Source organism: Ascidiella aspersa, chromosome 1 (genome assembly GCF_963924565.1).
Source record: "Ascidiella aspersa chromosome 1, kaAscAspe10.2, whole genome shotgun sequence".
In the NCBI taxonomy this organism is placed as follows: Eukaryota; Metazoa; Chordata; class Ascidiacea; order Phlebobranchia; family Ascidiidae; genus Ascidiella; species Ascidiella aspersa.
The window spans coordinates 10,374,220-10,400,854 of record NC_139447.1 but is presented as its reverse complement, the minus strand read 5'-3'; the positions used below and the strand labels follow the sequence as shown (position 1 = coordinate 10,400,854).

Below are 26,635 nucleotides of genomic sequence, written 5' to 3'. Positions count from 1 at the left end.
TTTATAACGATACACTTTTATTACCTGTAACACAGGGTTACTGTAGCGACCCGTGGAACATTTTCGACTTCCTGGTCGTTATAGGAAGTATCGTTGACATTTTACTGGTCCAACTCCACGTAGTAAGTCGTAGTGGTGAAATGCTGCTGATGGAACTAATTAGCGTTTGATGATAATGCTGGTAGCAGTGTTAGTGGTGGTGATTCTTAGTGATTTGTATGGTTTCGATTATAACGCTGCACTGGCGACGCGGTAGCTGTACAGGGATTTTCCCGGCGGCGATACGTTTTAGGTCGACCAACGACCGACTGTTTCACATATTTGAGCACGTTAAGCCGCGTTTGCTTCGTTGCAAACTTGTAAATCAATTGTCACTGTTAAGATTGAAGTCCAACCATAGCCCTTGGCATTGAGTGAAAGACGTTTTGATCTTAGTGCCATGCCATATATATTTTCAAATCACATCAAACAAGTCTTTTTTAAGCACAACCTGGTGGTTAAGAATTAAAGATAAAACATGTACCTACTATAGACACAAATACGAAAAATGTTAATAAGTTGAAATTGATAATTAAAAAAAAATAATTAAATTGTAGTCGCCTCTTTCCCCCGAAAAACGCGAAGAACGTATCGTCGCCATCCCAATCCGTCTGTAGTTGCATGAAACGTCGCGCTGGCCGTCGTCACGTGATTTGGCCGCCCTCGCAATTGCCTCTTGATCTTTAACCTCCTTCTTTCCTGACGCGAACCGAATTGACACTAAATGAGTTCTGTCATAGGCTGCAGGAAAAATATAACCTTAGCACCTATAGGTTGGTAAAACCACCCCTTTTTTAGCAATCAACTTAAAAGAACGGGGCTTCCCAACAGTGGCCTTGCCTTCAGCCATCCTGGAGGCCACACAGCAGTAATCGGGGTGCAACGAGCATATATCATTTTAATTATTATTCTGCGAAACAATCTGTGGTTTTCAGTATGACCTTAGAGGACAGCGTTCTTGAAACGCTCCGCGACGTATTTTTCTTTGTTATGTTAACTGGGGGCAACATAATGTTGAGATACCGAGGAAGAATGGCCAAAACCAATTAAAGGTTCAAAACCACTGGCTAAAAAAACGAAAAAAGCTGAAAATTTTTCTGGCTTTACAATCACATACAGATGCTCTGCTCTTCAATTTTTCACCGTTTTGTATTTCGTTTGCCTTTTATTCTTCAGCATTACTGCGCCGACCCCTGGAATATTTTCGACGCCATTATTGTGATCGGCAGTATAGCCGACGTCTTTGCCAACCTCTCGCAAGCAGTAAGTCGCCACATACCCACTCGCGCACACATGCCCCCTCCGAGCACGCAAGGACAGACAAACACCCCCACACTGTCACGCACGCGGTGACGTCATAAGCTCGAATCACCCCCCATTTGTTTTACTCAACCGTGTTGCAAGCTTCGTCTGTCGTAACGCTTCCACCGGCATTTGGCTTGCTATACGTTTTCGACTAAAGTTACTTATAAAATAAAAATAAACAGTTTTGAAATAGGGGTTTATCTTTAACGACTTAATAAAATTGGAGAAATAAACTAATTAAACCAACCAGCGAATAAAAATTAGAAAAATAAAGAACCTAAGGGCACTTTGAATCGAATTTCAAGAATATTAGCGACTCTAATACAGACCTACACGACAGATTTTGAAAACAATTCAGATAACTTTTAAATACTTTCAATGACCTTTTTCGGAATCCTACTGTTTACCCTTTTTTTCTAATTTCCTATTCCGAGAAAAATTGGAGGTACTTTGTTCCGCAAAGAACCCCAACAAAGTCGTCTGTCGATATTACAGCCTATAATAAAATCACAACCAACAACAATCCGCGTATAGCCAGAGTTTTTACAAAATACATGAAATTGCCGTGCGGTGATTTTTTATTATTCATGATTTTCATAGGCATGACAAAATGCCACAAAGTAAGGCACAATCCAACATTCGGTAAACATTTTCTCACCCATTGCACCCACGATCCGTTTTTTCAATCAGAAAAAAACATTTCCTTTGCCGTTTCACGTGCATGCTTAACGCTTTTCAATCACATTTTGTAAAACGCCTTCTTGTGCATGTTTTAGAAGCGCCAATCGGATTTTCAGCATGTCTTTCCAAGCTACCATGGCTGTGTGTTTAAACTGTACGCATGTTTTACACCCAAACCGCTCTAATTAATCGGTGTTGTTTGTTATTGTATTCAACCACGATATGCCCTATGAGGAGCACGTCATAGTCCTCTGTCATAGACACACGCACGCCTACTGCATGTTTGTTCGTTTGTACTAAAATAGAGTAACTTTAAAACGTATTTTAGTTTAACTAAAATAAATGTTTACAGAAATAACTATAGGGATGTCCGGTATTTTAGGGTGACAGGTAATACACTTTTGATCATGCATCATCACGATTCACCTGATAGTATAGTCTACCTTATGATGTAAATAACGCATATAATGTCAAACTAATCACATTGTCCCCATCAAAGACAATTAAAGCAGCTCTTTTATCATAGGCATTTTGACTTAGTAAACTATATTTTCCGCTAAAAATAATAAATTTCTAATTTTTCGCTAAATATATAATTATCACTGCGTAAACCGCGGTTAACATGGGTAAGGCCTGTTTCAGGATTTTAATCATTTTGTAAGGTTGGCCTTACTAATAAATAATATTTGTTATCGAATTTATTTAAATAATAAAACATAGGCTCAAAAACAAGGATTCATTACAGAAGTTATTATAGTTTATTATATATAGGATATATAGGACATCCCTAAGCGCATCCCTAAAATGTCAATCGCACCTCGGGTCGACAACAAATGGCGGCCAAATATCGTTTGTATAAAATGCCACCTCGTGTCATAGCAACTGTAAAAGATCACTCTGTTTGTTACGAAACCAGGGTGGCGAAAAGTCTTTCAGCATCAACTTTTTTCGACTGTTTCGAGTTTTGCGTCTCGTCAAGCTGCTCAGTCGCGGCGACGGGATTCGCACGCTGTTGTGGACCTTCATTAAATCCTTCCAGGTAAGTTTTGCCTAATTTGCTAGACATAAATTGCTCGCTTTTGTTTTGTTACTGTGTTTTGAGTAGCGGAGCGTTTTTGATACCTCGTCTTTTATATATTTCTTGTCCTTCCGCAAGTATTGCGAACTACATAGTACGAGTTTTATTGAATTGTTAAGCGTTTATTGGCAAGTAGGCTATGTTTAATCGGATAATTTAAAAAAAGTACAATCATTTAAACACAAGAATCATAATGGCCTATTTTTCATAATCGGCCATTTATTTTTAATGAAATACAAACTACGAATTATGGTCTATTTTCCCTGATAGACAATTTCTATTCATTTTAGAATAAATGTTTATTTCCGGAGTGAAATAGGCTGTATTACTCGCCAGTATTGTAAGAATGTTTAAAACACAATGTCACCAATTTCAGTATTAGCGCATAGTGGTATTGGAACGTTAGATTAGAGCAACGCTACATTTTTCTGTATACTCAAATTGCTATACGAGTCAAATTAAAAACTCTAGTCATTATGACGTCAATAATGTCATTAAATAACTCGAATTAAGAAAACTCAAGTCATTATGACGTCATTAATGTCATTATTTTAGTAGAACTTAAGAACAATAAAACCTGCTTCAATATGAGCTGTAAAACTCATATTATGTCAATCTAATACTTTTCAAACTGTTCCTCCTGGAAACAAACAAGTTAACATTTTCCTTCCTCCTCAAAGGCTCTTCCCTACGTCGCACTGCTCATTGTGCTCCTCTTCTTCATATACGCTGTGATCGGCATGCAGGTGTTCGGCAAAGTCAAGCCGATTCACGGGGAGCAGATCAATCGAAACAACAACTTCCAAACTTTTTTCCAGGCTGTCCTGCTGCTTTTCAGGTGGCTGCAGACAAAACGTTGTTGATCACAACTAATTTAAAATGACATAAGTTCCAGTATAATCATTTATAAATTAACTTAGGGCTAAGTCGAGTCTTAAAAAAAAAACTTTCCACAATTCTAGTCTTTGCGAAGTGAAATATTGCGACTAAAGTATTTCGAAATGACTTAGGTCCAATCAAGTCATTTCCATAATAAATAACGTTTAAGTCCGGCATTGCTACAACAAGTCAAGACCAAGTGGTATAAAATTAGTGACAAGCTTGCTTTTTTATGGAAAATGTCTGCAGGCTTAATTTAACTGTTGTTGGGCGAGACCTGATCAGCAGGCTGTATTGGCCCAGGTCTGTTTTAGACGTCAAATTCAAGTCTTGTTAACGTCAGAAGTCAGTTTATCTTTTATGATTAGTTTTAAGGAAAAAATATAGATGCTCTGGTAGACGCAATAAAAATTGGGACGCTCACCAATGATTCGAACTTAAGCGAAAACTTGTATTTAGAGATCATCATTCAATTGCTTTCAAGACTTTAATTTGAATAAAGTATATATAAACAACGTAACAGTATAAACTTTAATAAGAATTTAAACGCGTAAAACTTACGGAGGTTGGTAAACTAAAGTGTCAGCTCTACTTTTAGAATAAAGTAATTAATAACAATTGCACATTGTTTGCCGTTTTACATTCCATGTCCTCAAAAAGGATGCGTTACAAAACCAAAATAGCTAAAAGCGAAATCTTTTCTCTACAAAAAATAACTCACCAATAGTCTTTGGAACATCCTGTACTGATTAGAATTGCAGAATACTCAAAGAGAAGACATTTTAGCTCACTGTCAAACACATGTGTTGTTGCGTAGGTGCGCCACCGGAGAAGCGTGGCAGGACGTGATGCTGGCCGCCACCGCTGGTAAAGAATGTGACGACGAGTCAGATTGGAACATCACTGGCAAGGCGACCATCGATGATAAGTTCAAATGCGGTAGTGTCTTCTCCTATCCCTACTTCATCTCCTTCTACATGATCTGCGCCTTTCTGGTGAGTAAAAAACGGATGTTTTGTCCCTTTGTATAACTTTTTAAACGGATGACTGTATATTAAATTCAATTGTGCCAACACTGTATATACATAAATAAAAGGTCTAATATTATCCTGTTTGTAATGCTACACTATTTATATATATAGTAAAGAACGACTGTAAAACCAATTTGTGTCTTAACTATATTGTTTTATGTTTATCAAAACTCGCGCCACACTTACAAGCAGTAAAACTATTTCAATTTTTCTGTGTTATTTTATAACACTTTGCTATGTATTATGTTTGAATATTGGTAAAACATTAAAGACACTCTTCAGAACAATAAAGCTGGACAAATATATCTATATACATTACACCCTTCAAGCACGTCACCGTCCTTAATCCATATAAATTTATTCAAGGATTCGAATGTTTTAAATAATTTTCAACGAATAAAAAGTTGTAATAGCCGCCAACTTAGCAATTGTAGTCGATGTAATTACGTCTCAACTGTTTTGTATTTCGTTTCGATTTCAGATCATAAACTTGTTCGTGGCGGTAATCATGGACAACTTCGACTACTTGACCAGGGACTGGTCGATCCTGGGTCCTCATCATCTGGACGAGTTTAAAACCGTCTGGTCCGAGTACGACCCGGAGGCAAAGTAAGACCCAAGCTCTTCGGAGTTGGCGAATGTCTTTATTGTTTGCGGCGTTGTTTTACGATCAAAGTTTGACGAAAAGGAAGTTTAGGACTTTACAATAGCTCTAGCGGAAAATGACCGGGGATCTATGAATTATATGATGTTCAAGGGGAACAGCACAGCATATGTTGAAAAGACATAGAAATACAGACAAAGTATTTATTTGGAACGTCATTTATCTTGAAACGTAAATTTATACTAAACGTTTGATAACATTTTAGATTGATTTAAATCTAACAAAAACCTACAACCATTGTAATACCGTTAACGCTTGCAACGTTTTGAGTAGAACTTTGGAACAGTATATAACTGTGCACTTATTTTCCTAATTTAATCCCCACACCGATCGCGAAACCATTGTTTTTGCGCTTCACCTTTTTTAAGTCAAGTTTGGGCACAATACGGTCTGTCCGTTTCGAAACGTCTTGATCATTTCAATTTACTTGACTTATCTGACTTTGACACTCACTATTGCTTTTGCCTTCAGTAAAAATCCCTATCTTTACCACAGGGGCCGCATCAAGCACGTGAACGTGGTGAAGCTGCTGCGACGCATTCAGCCTCCCCTTGGCTTTGGCAAGCTCTGCCCGCAACGCATGGCTTGCCGCAAGCTGGTCACCATGAACATGCCGCTCAACAGCGACGGAACCGTTATGTTTAACGCAACGCTCTTCGCGCTTATAAGGACCTCACTGGGAATCAAGACCGAGGGTGGGCATTGTTTGTGGATTTGTTTGTATTGACGTCGACGGGTCTTAAATAGGTTACAAAAAAATTTAATATTTTTCATAAAATGATAAGGGTTAAACATGCAATGTGGGCATTGTTTGTATGCCTCGTCGCGAAAACATAATTTAAGTAAAGATGCGATGTAAGGTGTTTTTCAACGAATTTTGGCTACATTTGTTTGTGCATCGACGCAGCTGAAGTAAGTTACAAAAGCATTAAATTTATTTTATATTATGATAAAAGTGGAACATTAAATGTTTTCGCATGTCATGGTATATTTGTCCTCATTTCTAGACAGATATTACTAAACATGAAAAATATCGGTCTTTACTGGAGAGAAACTTAATATGTGCTCACTGGCGTCATTTTTACAGTTATTTTGTCTATACAGTAAGCAAAACAGCACTGTGTCCTTAAAAGAGTCAGAAATTGTGAATACATTAAAATACGAATAAACGCATACAAAATAATAAATCGACACATCTGCAGTGCTTTCAAGTTTCGTGTGTATTTCGGCGTGTGTAGGCAACATCGATCAAGCGAACGAGGAACTTCGAGCTCAGATCAAAAAGATCTGGAAACGAACTTCGATGAAGTTACTCGACCAGATTGCGCCACCTGCAGGAAGTAAGACTTCATGTTTCTGCTTTTTGATTGATATTTGACTCTAGGTGCTTCGTTTTTCTTAAAAACTGTTTCAGCAAAATGCCCCGAACTGGCGATCAAACTTCGATATTACAGCTTGGCAGGAAAAAAATTTAAAAAAAAATCTAAAATTCTAAATTTGACCAAGCTTAAAAATGTCAAAAAATTCTAAACATAAGAATAAAAAAAAAAATAAAAAAAAAATATTAAAAAACATGGAAAACTTTAAAATGCTAAAAAGCAAAACTAAAAAATATCCCGGGTAAAAAGGTAGGTTTGTTAAAAAGGTAGCAATGCAAATCAAAAAAACACATTGTGCCTTGCAGACGCAGCTTGTTGGCAATATCGCGCCATACAGTTTGACCTTATTTGCTCTATTTCCCCACAGACGACGTAACTGTATAAGTAAGTTCTACGCGACTCAAACATTAGCCTACGTCTTGCAAATCTCGTTGACGCTTTAGCTCGTTTTTACCTTATTTGGTTTTATTTTTTTACAGACGACGATGTGACGGTGGGCAAGTTTTACGCCACTTACCTCATCCAGGATTACTTCCGCAAGTTTAAGGAGCGCAAAGCCGCAGAAAAGGAAGCTGCAAGGGGAGGAAAACTGGCCGCCCCCACCAACATAAAGGACGTCGTCAGTCTACAGGTCAGTACCTGTTTCATTTACGACATTATCTTCCACTATCCTTGGGTGGTTTCTCGATCAACAATTTTATTGTTCGTCAGAGTTTTTTTTAAGATATTGGCCAAGAATCAATTTTTATGCGAAATGCAATTTCTACTGAGATCAATATTCAAGCGACACTCTTGGCGTTGTATTGCCGTAAGCTGCTTAATAAACACAAAAATTGTGGCATACTTAGTTTAAACTGCAAATTTACGTAACGAAGATATTTTTCTACCATCCAAGTGTTTCATTATATAGTTCAATCAGGAGTTCAATTAATGCGAAATTTGTGTATCTCCTACTTTAGTTTATTATTCGGGGAAGGTAGAACTATTGTATTACGAATGAAATATTTTAGAGAGGCGTCACAAAATTACGTCATAACGAGACATCTTTAACGAGTAACCCTAAGAAAACAGGGCTAATCTTTCAAAGTATAATGCACAAATATGATATTAAAAGACATTCAAAAATATTGTAAATGGCCCTGGTATAAAAAGAACATTTTTCCATTATACGGCATATTTGCGAAAATTGTTTTACCGAAACGACGTTCTGGACCGTTCCGTCTTACTTTCTTCACTGCTATTATTTTGTCTACATTAGGGGGTTCTTAAACTTTTTTTACCGCGGACCCCTAACATATTTTGTTCTCCGTGTTGACCACGGTAGACAAAACAAATTCAAAAATGACGTCATAAATGAACGTCACAATCAAATAGACTTCAGAAACATGATTATTTTTTACGTCACAAAATAAATAGACTTTTAGAAATATGCTGATGATTTAAGTAAAATGGAGTCAAAAATACATTCAGTGCTAAACGATTTAATTTTTAATTAAACTCTTTTGTTTGAAAAATAAATTACTTTTTACCTATATACTAAAAATAGTTCACGGATTACCAAAGGGTTACAAGAACCCCAGTTTAAGAAACCCTGGTCTACATACGTACTTAGCAGTGTGTTGCCTCTCATATAGGCTGGATTGCGCGCTCTACATGAAGTAAGTCCGGAATTGAAACGAGCCATCTCAGGTAATTTGGTGCCGGGAGATGGTCAGGCCAACGTATCTAACGATGAAGAGGACGAACCAGAACATAGGGTAAGTGCAAATCACCGACTAGCGATATGCCCTGTGTTTCTCGTTATGTCCAACGGTCAACGTCGTGAAGAAAAATATTCAAAAAACACAACAACATATAGTTTTTAAATAAAGATTTGAATTTTTGTTTTACATAAGAGCTAAACTGTAAGCGTCGTGAAGAAAAATATTTAAAAACGCAACACCATTTTGTTATTAAATAAAGATTTAAAGCTTTAGTTTTAACTGAGAGTTTCCTTTAACTATTGTTAGCTGTTTTCTTTAAATAGTGATGAAGCTGAACCGGGTTTATACTATTGATTTAAAATGGCTGTCTTAAAATTGCTGCTAGGCTAGGAATATGCTTAAATTTTAAAACGAAATGACAAGTTAAAGAATTATACATTCACATTCGTGTTCCAACAAAATAGCAAGTTGCATTTTTTTAGTATTTGTCATACCAATTGTATTTTTCGTTTTAATTGCAGCGACGCCACAGTCTGTTCGGCATTCTGCGTCGAAACAGCGCCACCTCGCAGTCTGCCGCCTCCAAGCGTCCGCTCAAAGTGGCTGACGACGACCACAAGAAGCGCTACAGCGGCAGGTTCCTTACCTCACAAAGGTGAGTAACGCGTGGAGCGTAATTTCTTGCCTTGACAATTCCATAATAGGTTGTGACGTCTACATGTGTCCAATCGCTAGCCTGCGTAGGTTACCTTTAACTTTCACTGAAATCTAATAAAATTGACAAGGTCAAAACGAAAAGGAACTGAATAGGAAGGGGTGCTTTTCAAGATGATGCCTATGCTTAAGTTTTGTGACCGCCAACAAAATTAAAAATGTTGAATTTCATATTTATTTAGATGAAATCACCTTTAAATTCTATTCAAAACAGTTTTTTAGCTGCTTAAGAGACCATTCGACTAGTTTGAGAAACGTTTTTGGTCCCTTAAAAACCATAAACCTTGCGTTATCCATAAATACTTTTGCCCTTGTTCTGGCCTCAATTAAACAGAAGACTTTCTTTGCACATTTAAGTCTTTTTGTTACTTGAACAACTTTTTTGTAGTTATCGTTTCCTATATATCTTATTCTTAAATCGGCCCGCTTATTGCTTGGTCAATCTGTCACACTTTAAATTTGAGGTGATCAAAACAACATAAGAAAATGTCATTGTGTTCACTCAACCTGCTTCCTTATCTAAAAGCACTTAAAGTTCTCTTCGCTTTTGACCTGTTCCTGTTTTTTAGTTGTCTTACGTGAACAACTTTTATAATTTTCTTGTCCTATATGTCTTATCAGCCCGCTGATTGTTTGGCCAACCTTTCATTTCGCAATATTACCCTAAGCCAGCCTTTCCTAACCTGGGGTAAATTTATCCCTGGGGGTAAATTTCCTCACTTTAGGGGGTAAATTAGCTGTAAATCAAAATATCCACATCCGCTGACGAGACAAAAAAATAGTGCCAGCTGTAGGTATTGGTAGCATAGTTTCCTAGAACTGCTTTTTTGAAGCTAGCCTAGTACCCTATTGATTTTTATGTATCGATAACGTTATGCTTCGCTAATTGATCATTTTTTAGTTTCTTGGCAATATCCTTATCTTTCAGTTACTTCATTAATACGTCATTTACTGTTTGAATAAATCAGGTTCTTCGGCAGTCACGGCATAGATTAAGGCAGTGGTCTCCAACCTGTGGGTCGCGACCCCAAGTGAGGTCGCCTAAAATTTTTGTGAGGTTGCCATAACTCACCATATTCGTAATGTTTTAGTACGATTTGTGTATTTAGTTTTCTTTACAATGAGGTATAAAAATTGCTGTTTTTAGCTCTTAAAGACCTGCTATATCAGTTAACGTACATTTGACAAAATTTGTGTTTTTTGATTTAGCGCAGAAAATGTCGCACTTTTTCTAAAACCACACCAAGTTACATGTACAAGTGTGTCAAATGTAGACAGTAGACGGAGATGTTGAAAATCGTCCCTCATTTGTAACATCATAACAAATGCTGTTGATTTCTAGTAAAACATCTGCGTTTTCTAAGGTTGCATTCCACAGGCCAAATTGTAAAGCATATTCACTTAGAAACACAAACAGGCGAAGAGGCTTATCGCTAAAAACATTTTTTACTTGTCATTATGAATACATTCCCCGGCGAAGTAGATGCCCGTTCTGCTGCATTCTATAGCACTTGTTTTAACATTGCCTATAATTGTCTCCAAAATGGGGCCGCAATGTAAATTCTGATTACATCTTATTTAAATTGGGGTCGCTTATTTCAAGGATTGGAGACCACTGGAGAACGTGTCTGCGAGCAGTTTTGAAAGTTCTGATACACTTTTTGAAATTTCAGTGCTGGTTATACATGTGATTGCCTAATTTGTCACTGGGTACGGCTTAACTGGCTAAGTTAGTTTATTGTTGATCTTTTTAGTCCAATGATTAAGACTTTAAAGAACTCATTGACTGATTATTATAGTTTGTAAAAGTAACAAAAAAATGTAATCTTAAAAATGGCGTGTCCCAAAAGATGAGAAAGCACCAGAAAAATTATTTTAATTTTAGATTTACATATTTTATTGAGAATGGTCTTTAAGTTCCTCAGTGTGCCTCGTGCGTGGAAACATTTTTAAACAGTATCATGAAACCGACTCCTTTAAAAAGGCACCTAGCAAATTCTCATCCAATTATGATGAGCAAAAACTGGCGTTTTTTAGGCAAAACTGTCCAGTCTGAAATGAAAACAATAGACCAAACTGGAATGTTTTGACAACAACTCGTTGCCAAACGCAAGGGAACCCGTCGCATTGATTTTACCTGATGTAATTTGTTAGTTTCCTTTTTCTAATAGATGAGAACTATTTTATATAATGGGGGTAGATCTAATTTTCATCTTTGTTAAAGGGGTAAAACATACAAAAAAGGTTAAGAACCCCTGCCCTAAACATCCTTGCCATGATAGTTGAACTGAGTAGAAGCACAACAATAAGTTTATACATATATAATATATATACATATATCCGTATTTTTGTTTGGTCAACCTGGTTCCATAACTATCGTTTCTCTCATATTTCTCCAGCCCGCTCATAAACCAGCTCACCCCGAAGCCCAAGTCCCTCCACGACATCGTTTCCGCCGTGCGGGGAAGCCCCAGTCTCGACCTCTCGCCCGTGTCTTTCGAGGGGGCGGGAAGCGGCCGGGCCCGGGGTGGCAAGTCGCCCCAGTCGTCCTTCTCGACCGACGCCACCCAGGTCGGGAGCCCGGAACCGCGGGGCGCCTACCACAGCCGGGCCGCCCTGACCCACGGCGAAAGCGCCAACCTGAACAACTCGTCGTCCAATTACAGCTTCTCGAGTTATCCGAGTGAAGGGGAGCTAGATTCGGTCGGAGGAGGGGATTACGGTGTTCCGAGGCCCGCACAGCAATACGCTATGGCGCGAGTTGAGCCCATGAGGTGGGTTTTTGTTTTCCAGCAATAGTAATCAATTTAAAATTGGAGCTTAATGGTTGGAAACAACATTGGAGTATAATGGTTGGAGGTTGTAGTAAGGCGTAGTAAGAATACCAAAACGCATACTGAAATAGGTAGCATTTTGAACACATCAACATGCTGAAAATGACAAAAATAGATATTTGAAACGTTCATAATGATACTTAATCCTGCATGGCTTTAAGATAAGAACATATTTGTACTATAACACATTTCGGAATAAGACCAAAACATGACTAATATATAATAGTTGGAACATCTTTGGCGCTCTTTGTGAAAGGCCTTGGTGGTTTTGGATGGTCTGTCAGGTTTAAGTCTTATTTCGAATATAGTTTATGGTGAGCAAATTAATTTGGACAATAATCAATATTTGTAAAACGACAGTGCTTCGCTCAGCAAGTAGATTGCATTTTTTGTTATATTTTTCTAGATCTAGACTTATAGTGTCATTGGGGCCGAAATATATTTACCTTTTATTGTGAAAATCTTACAAAATGCCTGACTTTTGTTGAATTTGCTATACACCTTAACGTGGAGATTACAAAATGGCTTAATTTAACGACCTACTTACATTGCATGTGATTTGACCAATGGCGGCGTCTTTGCTTACTAATGCTTGGTTTACAAAAACGCAGGCAATTAACTGAGAGCGACTCGTGGCACGATGTTTACCCGTGCGACGACCAGCACTGCCCGCTGCTTGCCCGCGACGCCTACAACGACCAACACCATCAAAAGAACCATATAAACCATCAACAGCAAAATGATCACTTGTACAACAACCATCACCAGCAAAACCAGCAGCACCCTAATATCCAGCACATGTACAGCACCCAGCATCACAACCAGCAGCCCCCAAACCAGCACTTCTACAGTGACCAGCAGCTTCAAAACCAGCACCCGTACAGTGACCAGCAGCAGCTGTACAGCAGCCAGCCGGACCAACAGCCCCACCTAAACAACCAGCAGCTGTACAGCGACAGCAGCGACTGCGGCGAGCCCGGTTGCTATGGAGACGACGACGGTTATACGCAAGACGACAACGAAGACTACTTTGAGAGCGCTCGTATGCGCAACTGGAAAGGCAGCGACGACGGAGGTGACTGTCGCTGGCAAGACGAGACCGCCTTCAACGGCAACGCGCGAAGTGGTCGCGCTGCAGTCACCGCAAGCGCGCCGCGTCGTAGGACTACGCACCCCAGTCCGGTAGGCTCTAGAAGTGATGAAATGCTGAAACGAAACCTTCCCAAACCACCAGTGGCTTCTAGGCCGCGTCCGGTCTTAGCGCCCGCGCCCAAAGAACGGCGCCGCTTGCTCCCCATACCTCCCCTGCGGCGTGGCCCCGGCGGGAGGGCAGCGGCGTCTGCGGCACCACGAGGGCCCAGCACCCCACCTATGGCGCCGCGAAGGTCGAAGCTGTCCATTCCGGGCATTTCGAGGTCGGCCGCTCAATCGTCGGACGAGGATGATATGATGTTCGTGCCGAGGAACAGGTGCGTAATAATTTTGTGTTTTTCGTTAAAAATCTCGCTCGAAATTTCTACGTTCGGCGCTAGCGAAAGATCGAAATTAGGTATTTTGTTTGTAAAATTCAGATAAACGTTGTATTATTTCTCCCAACCTAATCTCCCTTATTAAAACAGAGGAAGCAACATTGCGGTAAAAACTCTGCACGATAGCAACGTTTTTCAAAAATTCACCGAAACGCGAGCACAAAGCTGCCTTCTTCTTCCTATCAACAAAACAAGTCGTACAAAGATAATTAAAAATAAATCCATCGGTGTTTAGGTGCGCCAGCGACTCCGGGCCGCTTAACAACAGCAGCAACAACGACTACAGCTATCAGCACCATAACAACAACGATCACAACGGTCATATCAGAGGCGGGCTTGATCCCTCAGATTGCAGGCGCAGTGCAGAGCGTCGTGGAAGCTGCGCTGATCTTATCGAGCAGGTTTTCGCTTCCGAGGGTCTCTCTTCGCTCGCCAAGGATGACCGCTTCGTGCGCGGCGTTGCCATGGAGATCGCGCAAGCGTGCGAGCTCTCGATGCCGGAGTTGAACAGCGCGGCCAGCAACATGCTAAGGTGACGCTACAAAAACACCAACCTTTAGGGGGCTATAACGTAAAACTTATGGCAACGTGCTCCGTATAACACAATAAATGTGACGGATGCGTTAAAATCAAACCATTAAACGGAAACTGGGCACCAACTTGGTCCAATAAGGCACTTGTCATGTGCGCGTTTTGTCCGATTTAAAGTGGCTTGTTTGCAGTTTTAAAGGTTTCGCAATCGTTGAGATTACGGAAATAAATGGCTTGACTTCATTGAATTATAGCACTTGTCTTGTAAAAGACTTGACTTGATTAAGTCTTTTCAACATCTTTAACAATGGGCTATCATAGCCACCAAAAAAATTAAAAACACACACGAGTGACAACGCTACTCACCTGGTTTGTTGACATCAAAGCTAAACCACTGATTGGAAAATTAAACTTGTTTTTAATGACGCCATAAAGAATTTAACCGACATGTGTTTTAATGACGTCATAACGAATCTGACTGCCTTTAATTATGATGACATCATAACAATAACGGCCGACTTGAATTTTGATGAAGTCATAACGAATTTAACCGACTTGTGTGTTTTATGACGTCATACTAAATTTAAATTACTTTCATTGTGATTGCGTCACAACGAGTTTAACCAACTTGTATTTTGATGATGACGTTATAACGAAAAACATTTTTCCATTAAACAGGAGTTCGCGTTTCGCCAGCGAGGAATCGTTGGTGTCGGACGCCCAGGCCTCTTCACGTGACACGTCCTTCTATACGGTAAACGGCAGTCGGGACTGGCCCAGTAGCGGGGGCAGCGGCGCCGAGGAGGAACAACGGGGGCCGGTCAGGAACGCGTCGCGGGCCGCCAAGCGCCTGGAACCGGGTCTGGAAGGCGAGATTTTCGTTGTTCCCAACTTTAAGAGCTAGCCGGGAGCGAGCGAGCCAGCGAAACAATTTTCCGCCGAGCTGCAGAAGCCGACGAAAACCGGTTTCGGGCGGTTTCACCCGGTTTGTGAAGTGGTGACGTCGATGACGAGGCGAAACGAATTGAACCTTTTTTCTTGGAGCCCAAGGCCGCACGCCGCAAAGTGTTACTCTCCGCCCCCGTTTCACGCGAACCGCTTTTGTTTTATTGCCACGCGCTCGCTCACTAAAGTGTTGGTAAACGAACGACGAGGAAGGTTTCTTGCCGTTTTCTGTTTTCGAAAAAATCGCCGCGTTTTTTTGATGTTTTTTTCTCTTGCGCACGCGAATCTGCCGAGTCCGCGGCTCGCGGCTTTTTGCTGTCAGTGTTTCTTTTTATTCTTTTTGGGGGAGAATGATCGATCAAGTTTTGCTCGTTGCTCATAAGAAAGCAGCCGTCGGAAAAAAAATCACTTTTCTTCAACTTCCACACCCTATCTCTAGGAATATTAAACATCAGACCCTTGAAAGAAACGCAACTATCTTAAAAACAACAAGAGTAAACTGATCCATTCGTGAGTAGGTTTTTTTCGTTGATTTAAAACCTTTTTTTTTCTGTAACTTTAAAGACCCAAATTTTTTTGAAACTATTTGGGGGGAAACGGCTTAAACCAGAGGTTCACAAACTGTTCGTCGCAGCGCCCTGATAATTCGTATTAACTTTTTTGAAGGCGTCGCACAAATATCCCGTTTTGTATCATAACTCAATAAAAGTAATAGATTTCTTGCAGAAATTATCACGTCGGAAGTCCACTAATACTTTTTTCCAGTGGTGATGTTACATTCGAAATAGCTCAAACGGCTTCCAAGAAAATTCTTTTTAAATAAACGACGTCGGTTTTTGGCCAATTACGCAAGGAGAATATCCGTTACACTGTGCAGCAATAGAAAGCGGGTCAACGTTGTGTCAAAATTTGTTGATTTAAAAATCTGTTCAACTCACCTTCGCGTTTAAACTGTCATATCGCAACCAGCTGTGGATAACCATGGTCAACGTTTAGGTCTCTCAATTCTACTAAACTTGCGTTATTCACGGGCTATTTGAAAATAGTAAATTAACAGTCGTAAACCTTTGTTCCCTTTAGAAATACCACCAATGAATTTTGGATATTGTTTTAGTTTTTAATTGGATATACTTGGTCTATATAACTCGTGTAAACTCATATTAAATGAAACTTGTTGAACTAAGAACAAGTAATTTTAGAAGTACAACTGAAAGACCATGTAAAAGAATAGCTAAAACACGGTGCGAAACTATTTGTGGTCCTTGTTTATTTCGAACTCCGCTTTAAACTGCGCAACTTGGCGAAACAGTGCTAATCCTTTAGCAGCGCATCTTTTCGCGTTTTTCATCCACTATCCATCTCCGTTGAGAGTCCGTTTCGTCGCCAATCAGACATTTTATTTCGCTGCCGCTTCTCTCATCTGAGAACGCGTGCTTCCGTGCGTTTACCTTTCTCTCATCCAAGTTCCGCGTTTGCCTTTTCCCCCTATTGTTGCTTTTTTCTCGCTCTCTCACCCACACACACACAGCGCGTCGGTTTCTTATGTCGAGTTGTCCCTGGAGTTGAGCCCCCTTGGTTCTCTCCCGATGGACCGGATTGTTGAATTTGCGTAAATTTTGGAGAAAAAAAGACAAACGCAAGTCGTCCGCCTCATTGTTTATCTTCCAGGTTCGCTTGCCCGTTTAAAACTTAGTTTTAGCATTTCAAATCGATCAGATTGGATAATGATTTGAGTGGAAGAAAAGCAGTTATCGGGATATTCGATACTTTATGTTGCTTCTAATCAGTGTTGTAAATAAGTCATTTCGAAACATCTACATTCCAAGTCAAGTCAATATTAGAGCAAGTCATCTCCAAGTCAAATAACTAATATCAAAATAAAACAATATATGATACTGTTAAAACTGGTAAACTCGTCTGATTATGAGCAATAGGTCAACTAGAAAACATTATAATAAAACCAACATTTAACAATCTAATTGTTCAAGTGCAAAACTTATACAACAGATAAATAGCTCACTTTTATAAAATAACGTAAAACGAAAACGATGACGTGAGTCCAAGTCAAGTCTTTTGTCCTAAAGACTAAAGTGAAGTCATTTTACCAGAACGAGTAAAGTTGAGCTAAGTTAGTAAATAACACGACTTAAATCAAGTCATTACAAACACTGCTTCTAATACAGTTACGATATTTTTTAAATGAAGCATCTACTGAACAATTGTAAACTAAATCTAGTTGAAAACCGAATGAAAAAGTCAGGCGGTTGTTTTCGGAAGTGAATAGTTTTAATTTGTAACGATAACATGTATATAATATAATCGAACTTCAAATAACGACGCCAAGTCAAATGAGTTAAATAGCTTCTATTGCGCGATAAAACGACTCGGAAATGTATTGGCACGCGAGAAATGGCGGTAAAACGCAATGGATAAGGCGCAATATATAATAGAATCGCATACTATTTATGGAAATGCGGGTCACCTCTAAATAACGCAAAATACAAGCTTCACCAAACTAACGCAAGGGGACAATTAAAACGCTTTAAAAGGGCTTCGAAGCAGCGAGAAAACGAGAGATTGTCTGTCACCAAAACCGTCACCATGTACAAGTGGAAAAATCAGTTGACTTCATAACGGTAATTTGCTACATCACTATTAAGTTTGTACCTAAACAATTATAGTTACTACAGGAGATTCAATTGACGAATGGTGGAAAAATTAAAAGTTCTGGATTAAATTGCAAAACAACGACAGTGAAATACAAACAGCACCAATTAAATCATTTCAATTTCGCGATAATTTGAGCAATCACCAATAGGGATGTGCGATAATATCAGAGCCGATACCCGATACCAAGTGGAGTAACGGTGCTCGTCCGATACCCTAGGCCAAGTGATAGTATCGGTTCTTGTCCGATACAATGGTGTATCAGGCGGATCTGATACCAAATAATTTCAGCATTTTAGCTAAGTTTTGTAATTCAACGTCTAGTTTTATACCTAGAATGGTATTGTTAGGAAAATTTAACTTTTAAATTTGATGCTTCCTAACGCAGAATGTAAACACTCCGATAATAATCATGACCGATGCACTTATAAACTTGCTTATGTGACCACAGTAATGACGTAATTCGATTTTGAATCGGAGAGCGGTACTTTGTTACTCAAAATATCGGGTACCGGAATAAAATACCAAGTATCGGACATCATCCCTATTCCCTATCATTCACCAATTAGGCAAAAAACAATATCGCTAAATCAGTTCACAAAAGCAAGCAGAACACAGTGGAGGGGAAAGTCCCAGGGGGGGGGGGGGGGGTAACAGAGGGGTCTACCAGGTGTCCCAGGGGGGCTGATGATGTATCACCTTGTTGGTGTAGTTCACCGGTATGTTGACCACCGCCCAAGGTACTCTGTTCGCGATAATCGAGTCACGGATTTTCTTCCTGCAAAAATACAGCAGCGGCTTGCTTAAGTGGAGTTATGGAGGCAAGACGAGTAATGCAGAGCTTAAGGGTTGCAAAGTTGGAGCCGGACTCGAACATCCGCCACCACTTTTGTGGCGTACACATACATAGTTTTGTTCTCGCTATAAATCCACATGTAGTAGAAAATTAACCCCGGCCAAGAAGTAAAAAGTTGGTGACTATTGTTTTTTGAAGGTTGGAAGTGAGCAGCTTAATCCGGTTAGACAAAAAATAAATAACGTCCCTAATAATTAAATTACCTTGTACCGTGTTTTTAAGGTGTTTTTGTTGTTTATCGTTTTCAAGAGGTCCCTCAAAACAAAGGGGCAAAGACTATGTATGACGGTCGAGTCCGAGGCGCGCGTGCGCAGTATTACATTTAAAAGTATTAAGGCAACAAATTCTAAGTGTGAAAAGGTGATTAATTAATTGAATATTGACAAGACAACATACATATTGTGGGTGTATAAGATATAGAACACCCTTCTTTAAGTAAATTGCTGGATATTTACCCTATTTTAGTTACGTAAATAGGTGGGAAATAGAGTCCAGTCGTGAGTCTGGTAGTTTTTTTACCGACTCCGCACTCCGCAGCCTTTTCAAGCTTTTCTGCGACTCGTATCAGTGACTAGGGAAATCCGGTAAAATGGAATTGCTGCAAGCAAACGTTTTCGAAAAAACACTCGAACGCAGCTATGAGCGGAGCATATATCAAAACAGATTATCTATTCAACCGTGCATTAGTGAGGTACTTGCTTCTGAACAATAAATTTTTGTTTCATTTACATTCCAAGCAATTATCCCTGTAAAATTAGGTATAGTGACACCAATGAAACTAAATTCTTCAATAAATCTAGCATTTTTAAATTGGTCTGTGGCCCACCTAAAATGTTTCCATGACCCACCAGTGAACCATAGCCCACTGGTTGAGAACCGCTGCTTTAGATAGAACAAAAATATTCCACTATTTGAAGACTTTTGGAAAAAACGCGGGGTTTGACTTCTCAATATGCAAATCGAGTCAATAAAAAAAAAATAGCTTGTGGCAACCCTGTTTTATTAAATAAATAAAAAATCAATTTTTACATAAATAAAAAAAAAACTGTAAAAGCCAGGGGTCGTTACCCGTTCATTCCAAGCATGAAGTAGACCGGGATTTGAACTTGCCGCTCCGTTCCATCTTGTACCATATCAATCCACACTGTAGAAGTTGGATCGTGGTCCGTTATAATGACAGCCCTGGCTCCACATGCTTCGGCGTGCAGCGCTTTCGTGACGAACGAGCATTCGCTGTCGTAAAAAAACAATGCGATATAATTTAAAATGAGAATAGCGGTTTGGTGCTGAAGGTGATAGTACATGGTTGTCACACAATTTTATGAAAAAATGTGAAGCCATTCAATGACTTTTCAATGAAGTTTTTGGTTTTAAAATACCTAAAATTGGATCGCTTTTGTAAATAATCCGAAAACAAAACAGCAGAAAATACATGGTCAACACAGTTAAAAAAACAATTTTTAATTGTTTTTTAACGGCACTATCAAAACACATACCTTAAGCTAGACAACAAACAAATTTGAAAGCTATTCAAAAACTTAACAGGAAAAAACAGGGCTTTGAATAATATAAAATTGTAAATCATTTCAAAGATATTCAAAGACTATTGAAGATTCAAGACTCTGTGTCAATCCTGCGGTATCGGAACTCGTCTAATACCCGGCGTCGATGCCGATGCGGAATTCGCTGCAATGACGCGTTACGTCACGAAAACCCTTCCGCGGTTGGCAGGCTAGTGTCAAGCAGACATTAAGGTTTTTTCGCTCTAAACCCTAACAGTAGTAACCAAGGCCGGGCTGTGATTTCTTCCAATTCTTTATTGTGAATAACGCAGTTAAAGACACCATTTCACGAAGATGTTCTGTCAATTCGTTGCATAGCTATTGACTTATGTTTTTTTTACTTGTGTAAATGTGATCACAATCAAACCATCAACGCACGGGAATACTTTATGGACGCAATTTTTTTTTATCCTTGTCGAAAAATTTTTTCAACACAGAGTTGCCAGTTGCCACACACTTCTACAAAAAAAAAAGGTTAAAAATTTTTTAGGGAGAATTTATAGGTTATAAAGACATAAAATCGAACCATTTTTATTTCGATAAAACAACATTAATTAACACCAGTAGTACACACAAGTTTAAAATTGGTTTTAAAGGCGTTTTCTAAACATATACCTTAGCTGGGCATAAAATAAATACAAAGACTATTTAAAGACTTTTGGAAAGCATGTGGTTTTCAAGACTTTTTAATTCGAATTAATTTAAAGATCAAAAGACTTGGGGCAACCGGGAAGCAAAATATCCAAATGTCAAACTGAACCTAAACAAGCAATACTCCAACACAACCGCACTACGGTACCCCATAATCATAAGTTTCAGCAGCCTGTCCTATCAGAAAACAAAAAGTGATATTTAATTATCCAGCATTTTTTGGCATTGCACACTGAAAACAACCCGCACTTTTTGCAAGACATAGTCCCTCCAAGTACACCAGAACTAGGGATGATTAAAGTGGAATATAAGATCTTTAGATTTGAATCCCAAACTGGATTTTTTTATATATATCCATTAGTGCTGTTTTTGTCACTAAAGGGTATATGTATGTATTATGAATATTAAAAAAAGTAGAAGGTAAATAATTAATTAAATATATACTAGGATTCAATATTCTGGATTCATTATTCAAAATTTAAAACCTAATATTTTAGGATAACTTGGGATTCTACATTGAACTTTGGTAGCCACAAGCAATTCAGTCAACAAATCAAAGCAGGTAGGTTATACTTACAAAAACAACCTTGGTAATAAATGTATCCATACCCGCGTTCAATAAGTGCCACTCTTCCCTGCAGCATGTAGCTGTTTTCGATTTGTTGCCCGCAAGCGTGCTTGGGTTCCACCAGCACCAGTTGAGCGCCGTGGATTGTGTAGCTCATCACATCGCCGAAGTCGCGTGCCTGCCGAAACTTGTAGGTGAAGGCCACATCGCGAGGATATGTCACGTCAAGGTAAAGCTGCTCGTTGAGGCCATATCCTGAAAAAAACAAAATTCAGTTAGAAGGCTTTCCCAGTCATGTAGTTGTGAATATAAAATCTAAGTCAAGGATTAATGCTCTAATTAAGTCAAGTATTATTGCTCTAAATTTTAGGTTAACTAAAGTCATCAACAGTTTTGAAATGCATAACTGAATCCAAATTGCAGTTAAATCACAATTTTGTCACCTTTAAGTATATTGCTTTATCAACTCAACTTTAGTCATGTAACTGGATGGAACACTAGCTGTAAAGTCATAGACGAACAATGAAATCTTAGTCAGCAAATTTGTCTGGAACCCGCTCGGAACTTAGAGTCGAACTCAAGTTTATCTGTTCAGTGAGAGTTAGACTATGGTTGTTTCTAATCGACCCCGCAACCCTGCTTTATACTATGTTAACAAACTTACCAGAGACAGTTGTTGCTGGGAGTTGAAAGGCAAACCAAAGAGCAATCAACAAAACGGTTTTGAAAATAAACTGAAGTGTGTGCAACATTCAAGCTTCTTTCCAACTAGCCGCCCTAACAAGAGCACAGACAAAAACAAACCTATTGCACTGAAATACACAGAAAAATGTGATGTTGTCATTATTTTGTTACCATTTTGCAAAGAAAGTTTTAGGCGTTTTTTTCTGATGCAAACAAACAGATTTTTCGCACCACTTTTAAGTGTCAATAAAACAGAAAACAATGTCGAAAAAAGTTTTACCACACAGCGTGACAAAACAACATACAGACAAAGAAATGAGATACATTTTTAATGAGAGGAGTAGATATTGTCTAACAATTAAGTTGCGTTTAAAAGTTTTGCAGTTTCCAAAAAAGTAAATATTTAAATATAGCTCTGGCAAGTTGCAACCAAATAAAGATAATAGGGTTAAAAGCGCAGTAGCAATAAAATTAACATACACAGAGCAGCTTGCAAAAAGTCTTGGGAGATTACATTTTTATCGCAGTGGCACCACAGGCTGTAAAACAAAATAAGTGGTAATTTAATACAGCAAAAAAGACTTTAAATCGAAACACATTTGAGTTGTTTTGTATCTTTATAAAAACAAGGTGAGTCGGTTTGTCTATTTTGTGGTTAACTTTTTTGCCACACATAAATACTTCAGAAATTAAAATGAGTCTTATGTGGCAACAAACCCAGGTTTGACCCAGGTCTTATTTCGTCCACGGGTTGCAGGATATCGAGGCCGAAAAGTGGCCAATGCGGCCCTGGCACTATATCTTGCTCTTGGGTGGACTCCAAAGCTTCTGGGTCTCCTTGCCACAAAACGGGTTGGGGCAAGCTTGACGGGGGTGGACGGGGCACTGCTCTTGCGAGTCACTTTTATCAGGCGACTGCAAAACATTGTGTTGTCAAGTGCCAGGGCAGTTTCCACAGAACTTTGCTCTTCAAACTCCAGATATGCAAAGCTGGTAATAACAATAATATCTTGGTTTAATGTGCTGTACTACTGTTTTTATTTCAATAATAACATATCTTTTAGGAACCAGCACATTAATTTAAGTTAGTGTTTCTTAACCAAAATTGGGTCGGCGATGATTTGGTTTGGCAGCTTTTAATCTAAAATTTAAGAAAATTGCAAAAGCATAGATATGGCTTATACTAAATTAAACTATACTTTAATATTGCTATAGTATTATGTAGAGATATCGGTTTATCCTTAAAACTGGTGGATATTTAGCTTCTACTGATGTATCAGTATCAGCAAATTTTGGCAGATATTTTCTTTATAAATGGCATAATTGCTCCAGAGAAACTAGCAAAATTTCTATTTTTTTGACCAAAAAAGTTTTTGTTTGGCATCATGCCAAGTTAACATGAAATACAAAAGTTTAATAAATATAGGTCTATAAACTAAAATGTTATTATACATAGTGTTGCTTTTTAAATTTTTTAAATTAGTATTCGTTTTTATTCCCTTCAAAATGGCAAACTACTGCAAAACAGCATTAGGTTTTTGAAAAATATTTTACAATTTTATAATAGAACAAGTTCAGAAACACATGATGTAAAAATTAAAACTAAGCCTGAAGCCCAAAAAATCCCTGTGTATTGTTGAATAAAATAGTTTGCTGTATTGCACAAAATTTTTATTCTTACCCTTTAGGATGACCAGTAAATTGATCTTTCAAGATGGTCAGCCTTAGCACTTTTCCACATATGCCAAAATATTCAGAAAGTTTTTTTTCGGTGGCTGAAAAATGAACATTGGCAACATGAATTGACCTGTTAGTTTCCGGTTTCGCTGCAGTTTTTGAAGCAGCGGGGTTTTGCTTTAAAATGTTTAGCTGCTCTTGTTGTAATGTCTTTAATTTTCTTGCTTCTTCTTGCATTTTCAAAAGTTTTTCGCGCATAATAGTCAGTTCATCATCACTGGTTTCAATACTGTCCTTTTTAATCGTAAGTGGTTTAACAGAATTCGTTTTTTGACCTTTTATTGTTGCAGATGAAGCACTACTTGGAGCCACAATTGGAACAGCCTTGAACGGTTTCTTTTGTGGTTGCTCGACTTTTGACGGGGAATCAGGTTTCTGATTTTCGTTTTTTGATTTGGAAGACGTTCCGTCCAGGGTAACGATAAAACAAGGGCTGGGTGATCGTCTTTTCGTGCTTTTACCCTGTTTCTTGACGGATTGTCGTTTTCTTGGAGGTGCCACTGGTTCCGAATCAGAAGATTGCACAGAAGCGTTAGGAGAAGGCTCTGCACTCTTTGTTACATGCAAATTTCTGCGGTCAAATTGCACCGAAGAGTCGTCCATAACCTCAGATGCATTTCGCACAACGCTGATTTGTTTCCTACTATCTTCAGCATCATCCGACAAAGAACTTCTTGAAACAAAGCGCCTTCTGTCTCCAGTGTATAAATTGTTATCTTCAACAGTAGAAGAAACCGGCTCCAAATCAGATTTTAAACTTTTGACTTGTTTTGTTTTCTTGTATTGCACTGTTTTGTCGTCATGTGAATCATCGCTTGGGGGATGTTTTGAGAGAGATTTAGTTTTTTTTATCACAACTGAACTGTCAATGTTTTTTCGTTTAAGTGTTCGTTTTATTGGCTGCTCTATTTGAATTTCAAAGTCTTCCTCGAAATTTTGTTTACTCTTTTTGGGTTTAGTGATTTCAGGGGAGCGATCTTTAGGTTTTCCCAGTCTTGACTTCACTGATTTTACAGTGTCCTTTTGCGATTTATCTTTTGATTTTTTGTGACGTTTCATGCTTGTCTGGGCCTCGGAAACAGCTCTTAAAAGCAGCGACTTATTGGCCTGTTTTGTTGGAGGCAAACGCGAACGTCTCTCCGGGACAGAAACCTTGCTGATGACAGCGCTGGAACTAAAGTTTTCTTCTTCACTTTCACTAATGTATTCTCGGTTGGTTGAAACTGAAGATTGTACGGTGCTCGCAATTTTTCTTACAACAGGTTCGTCATCATCATCCTCTTGTTTGTCGTTCTTATTGTATCTCGGCTGCTGGCTTGATTGTCTCTTTGACTGTGCTTCATAATTATCACTCTCTTTCCAGGAGCCTTTGCTTTCTTTAACCATATCCCACTCTCGGGTCTGCTTGGATGAGTGCTTTCGCTTCAGAGAATCATCTTTTGATGATCTTGAGCGTTTCAGTTTTTTGGTTTTTTCTCTGCCCGATGATCCCTTCTGTTTATCGTCATGCTTTGAGGAAGATTTTACAGATTCCAAATTTCGACTGTTGGAGGATGAAGATTTGTACGTTATCTTTTCTTTTTCCTTTTCCACTTTAAAACTTTTCGCGTCTTTATCAGCAGACGTCTTTGGTTTTGATTTACTTCCGGTGGCAACAATTTGTATTTTCCGTTTGGTAACCACCTTTTCTTTATTTTCAGAGTTTGATTTTGAATTGTTTGTGCGCTTGTTGGAAGTTTTAGAAGAGATGGTTTCCTTAGACAAACTAGAAGCCTGTGTTGCTTCAGGGGGGCCTTCAGCTAGCATTGAGTCATTAGCTGACATTTCATTAGAGCCATACAACTCCAAGTCCAAAACATCTCCGCTGTCTGGCAGTATTTCTATCTCAGCTTCAGCTGGGGCAGAACTGATTGCTGTTGGTTGAGCTTCCACTTTTGAAGGGACCTCTAACTCCTTTTTAATTTCCAAGTGGTTGCTTTCTTCGTTGACAGGCGTAATTGAAGCAACAGCGGTAGGCTTCTCTTTTTTATCAACTTGCTTTGTAGTAGAGGTAGAACTGGATGACTTGGGCGCAGAATCGTCTTTTTTGCCTCGCAAAGTGGCAAGCAGCTCGTACAGCCATTTCGTGAAGACTTTGGTGTTGTTGCCGAGAAACAGTGAGAGCGATTCTGTCATCTGCTCCTCTTTTTTGCGGTTTGCAATCATGATCATAATGTAATCAGGCAGCTCATCATCAACATAGGAGCTCAGTTCAATCAGCTTGGCCTTAATGGCTTGCTGAATACTTTGACTGATATCTGCCCCTATGCTCATTTTTGCTCAACTGTCAAAATAAATAGAATTTTTATTAAAGTCTTACCAAAAATCTGTATCATCCCAAAAAGATTTAGTTTATTCTCACAATTTAACTTTTTTTCAGCCTGGTCCACTGTATAACTTATGAAGTAAATGACAATGTAATACAAATGAAAAAAAATCACAGCATTTATTATAAAAGGGCATAGATTTTATCTGCATTGGCCAGATTGAAAACTTTGGACTTTGCGTTAGATAGACGATTTTGCAGCTTATTTCAACTAAACAATTATAACATTACCA

At 38.8% G+C, this 26,635-nt stretch overlaps 3 protein-coding genes across 3 annotated transcripts in view; 1 reads left to right on the top strand and 2 right to left on the bottom strand.

The window, feature by feature from the left end:
* The window catches only part of LOC146167430 (voltage-dependent L-type calcium channel subunit alpha-1D-like), a 71,864-nt gene extending 54,918 nt beyond the window's left edge, over positions 1-16,946 (top strand). The window contains exons 27-40 of the mRNA XM_083391030.1: positions 1,216-1,302; positions 2,942-3,064; positions 3,784-3,941; positions 4,800-4,977; positions 5,495-5,622; positions 6,173-6,372; positions 6,916-7,017; positions 7,536-7,687; positions 8,691-8,813; positions 9,281-9,414; positions 11,873-12,247; positions 12,919-13,776; positions 14,072-14,368; positions 15,046-16,946. Of these exons, the coding sequence (XP_083247156.1) occupies positions 1,216-1,302; positions 2,942-3,064; positions 3,784-3,941; positions 4,800-4,977; positions 5,495-5,622; positions 6,173-6,372; positions 6,916-7,017; positions 7,536-7,687; positions 8,691-8,813; positions 9,281-9,414; positions 11,873-12,247; positions 12,919-13,776; positions 14,072-14,368; positions 15,046-15,271 (3,141 nt within the window). The 3' untranslated portion in view covers positions 15,272-16,946. The remainder of the gene's footprint in view (positions 1-1,215; positions 1,303-2,941; positions 3,065-3,783; positions 3,942-4,799; positions 4,978-5,494; positions 5,623-6,172; positions 6,373-6,915; positions 7,018-7,535; positions 7,688-8,690; positions 8,814-9,280; positions 9,415-11,872; positions 12,248-12,918; positions 13,777-14,071; positions 14,369-15,045) is intronic.
* Positions 16,947-17,591: 645 nt separating this feature from the next.
* LOC146167429 (PRADC1-like protein) lies at positions 17,592-22,424 on the bottom strand. Its single transcript, XM_083390938.1, has 4 exons — positions 22,281-22,424; positions 21,658-21,871; positions 19,904-20,068; positions 17,592-18,757 (listed from the first exon to the last, which is right to left on the bottom strand). The coding sequence occupies exons 1-4, from the start codon at positions 22,366-22,368 to the stop codon at positions 18,643-18,645; spliced, it is 582 nt and encodes a 193-aa protein (XP_083247064.1). The 5' UTR covers positions 22,369-22,424; the 3' UTR covers positions 17,592-18,642.
* A 10-nt stretch (positions 22,425-22,434) lies between these two features.
* LOC146167428 (uncharacterized) lies at positions 22,435-26,356 on the bottom strand. Its single transcript, XM_083390937.1, has 2 exons — positions 23,982-26,356; positions 22,435-23,290 (listed from the first exon to the last, which is right to left on the bottom strand). Exons 1-2 carry the CDS (start codon positions 26,348-26,350, stop codon positions 23,002-23,004), a joined length of 2,658 nt encoding a protein of 885 aa, XP_083247063.1. The 5' UTR covers positions 26,351-26,356; the 3' UTR covers positions 22,435-23,001.
* Between the last annotated feature and the right edge of the window lie 279 nt (positions 26,357-26,635).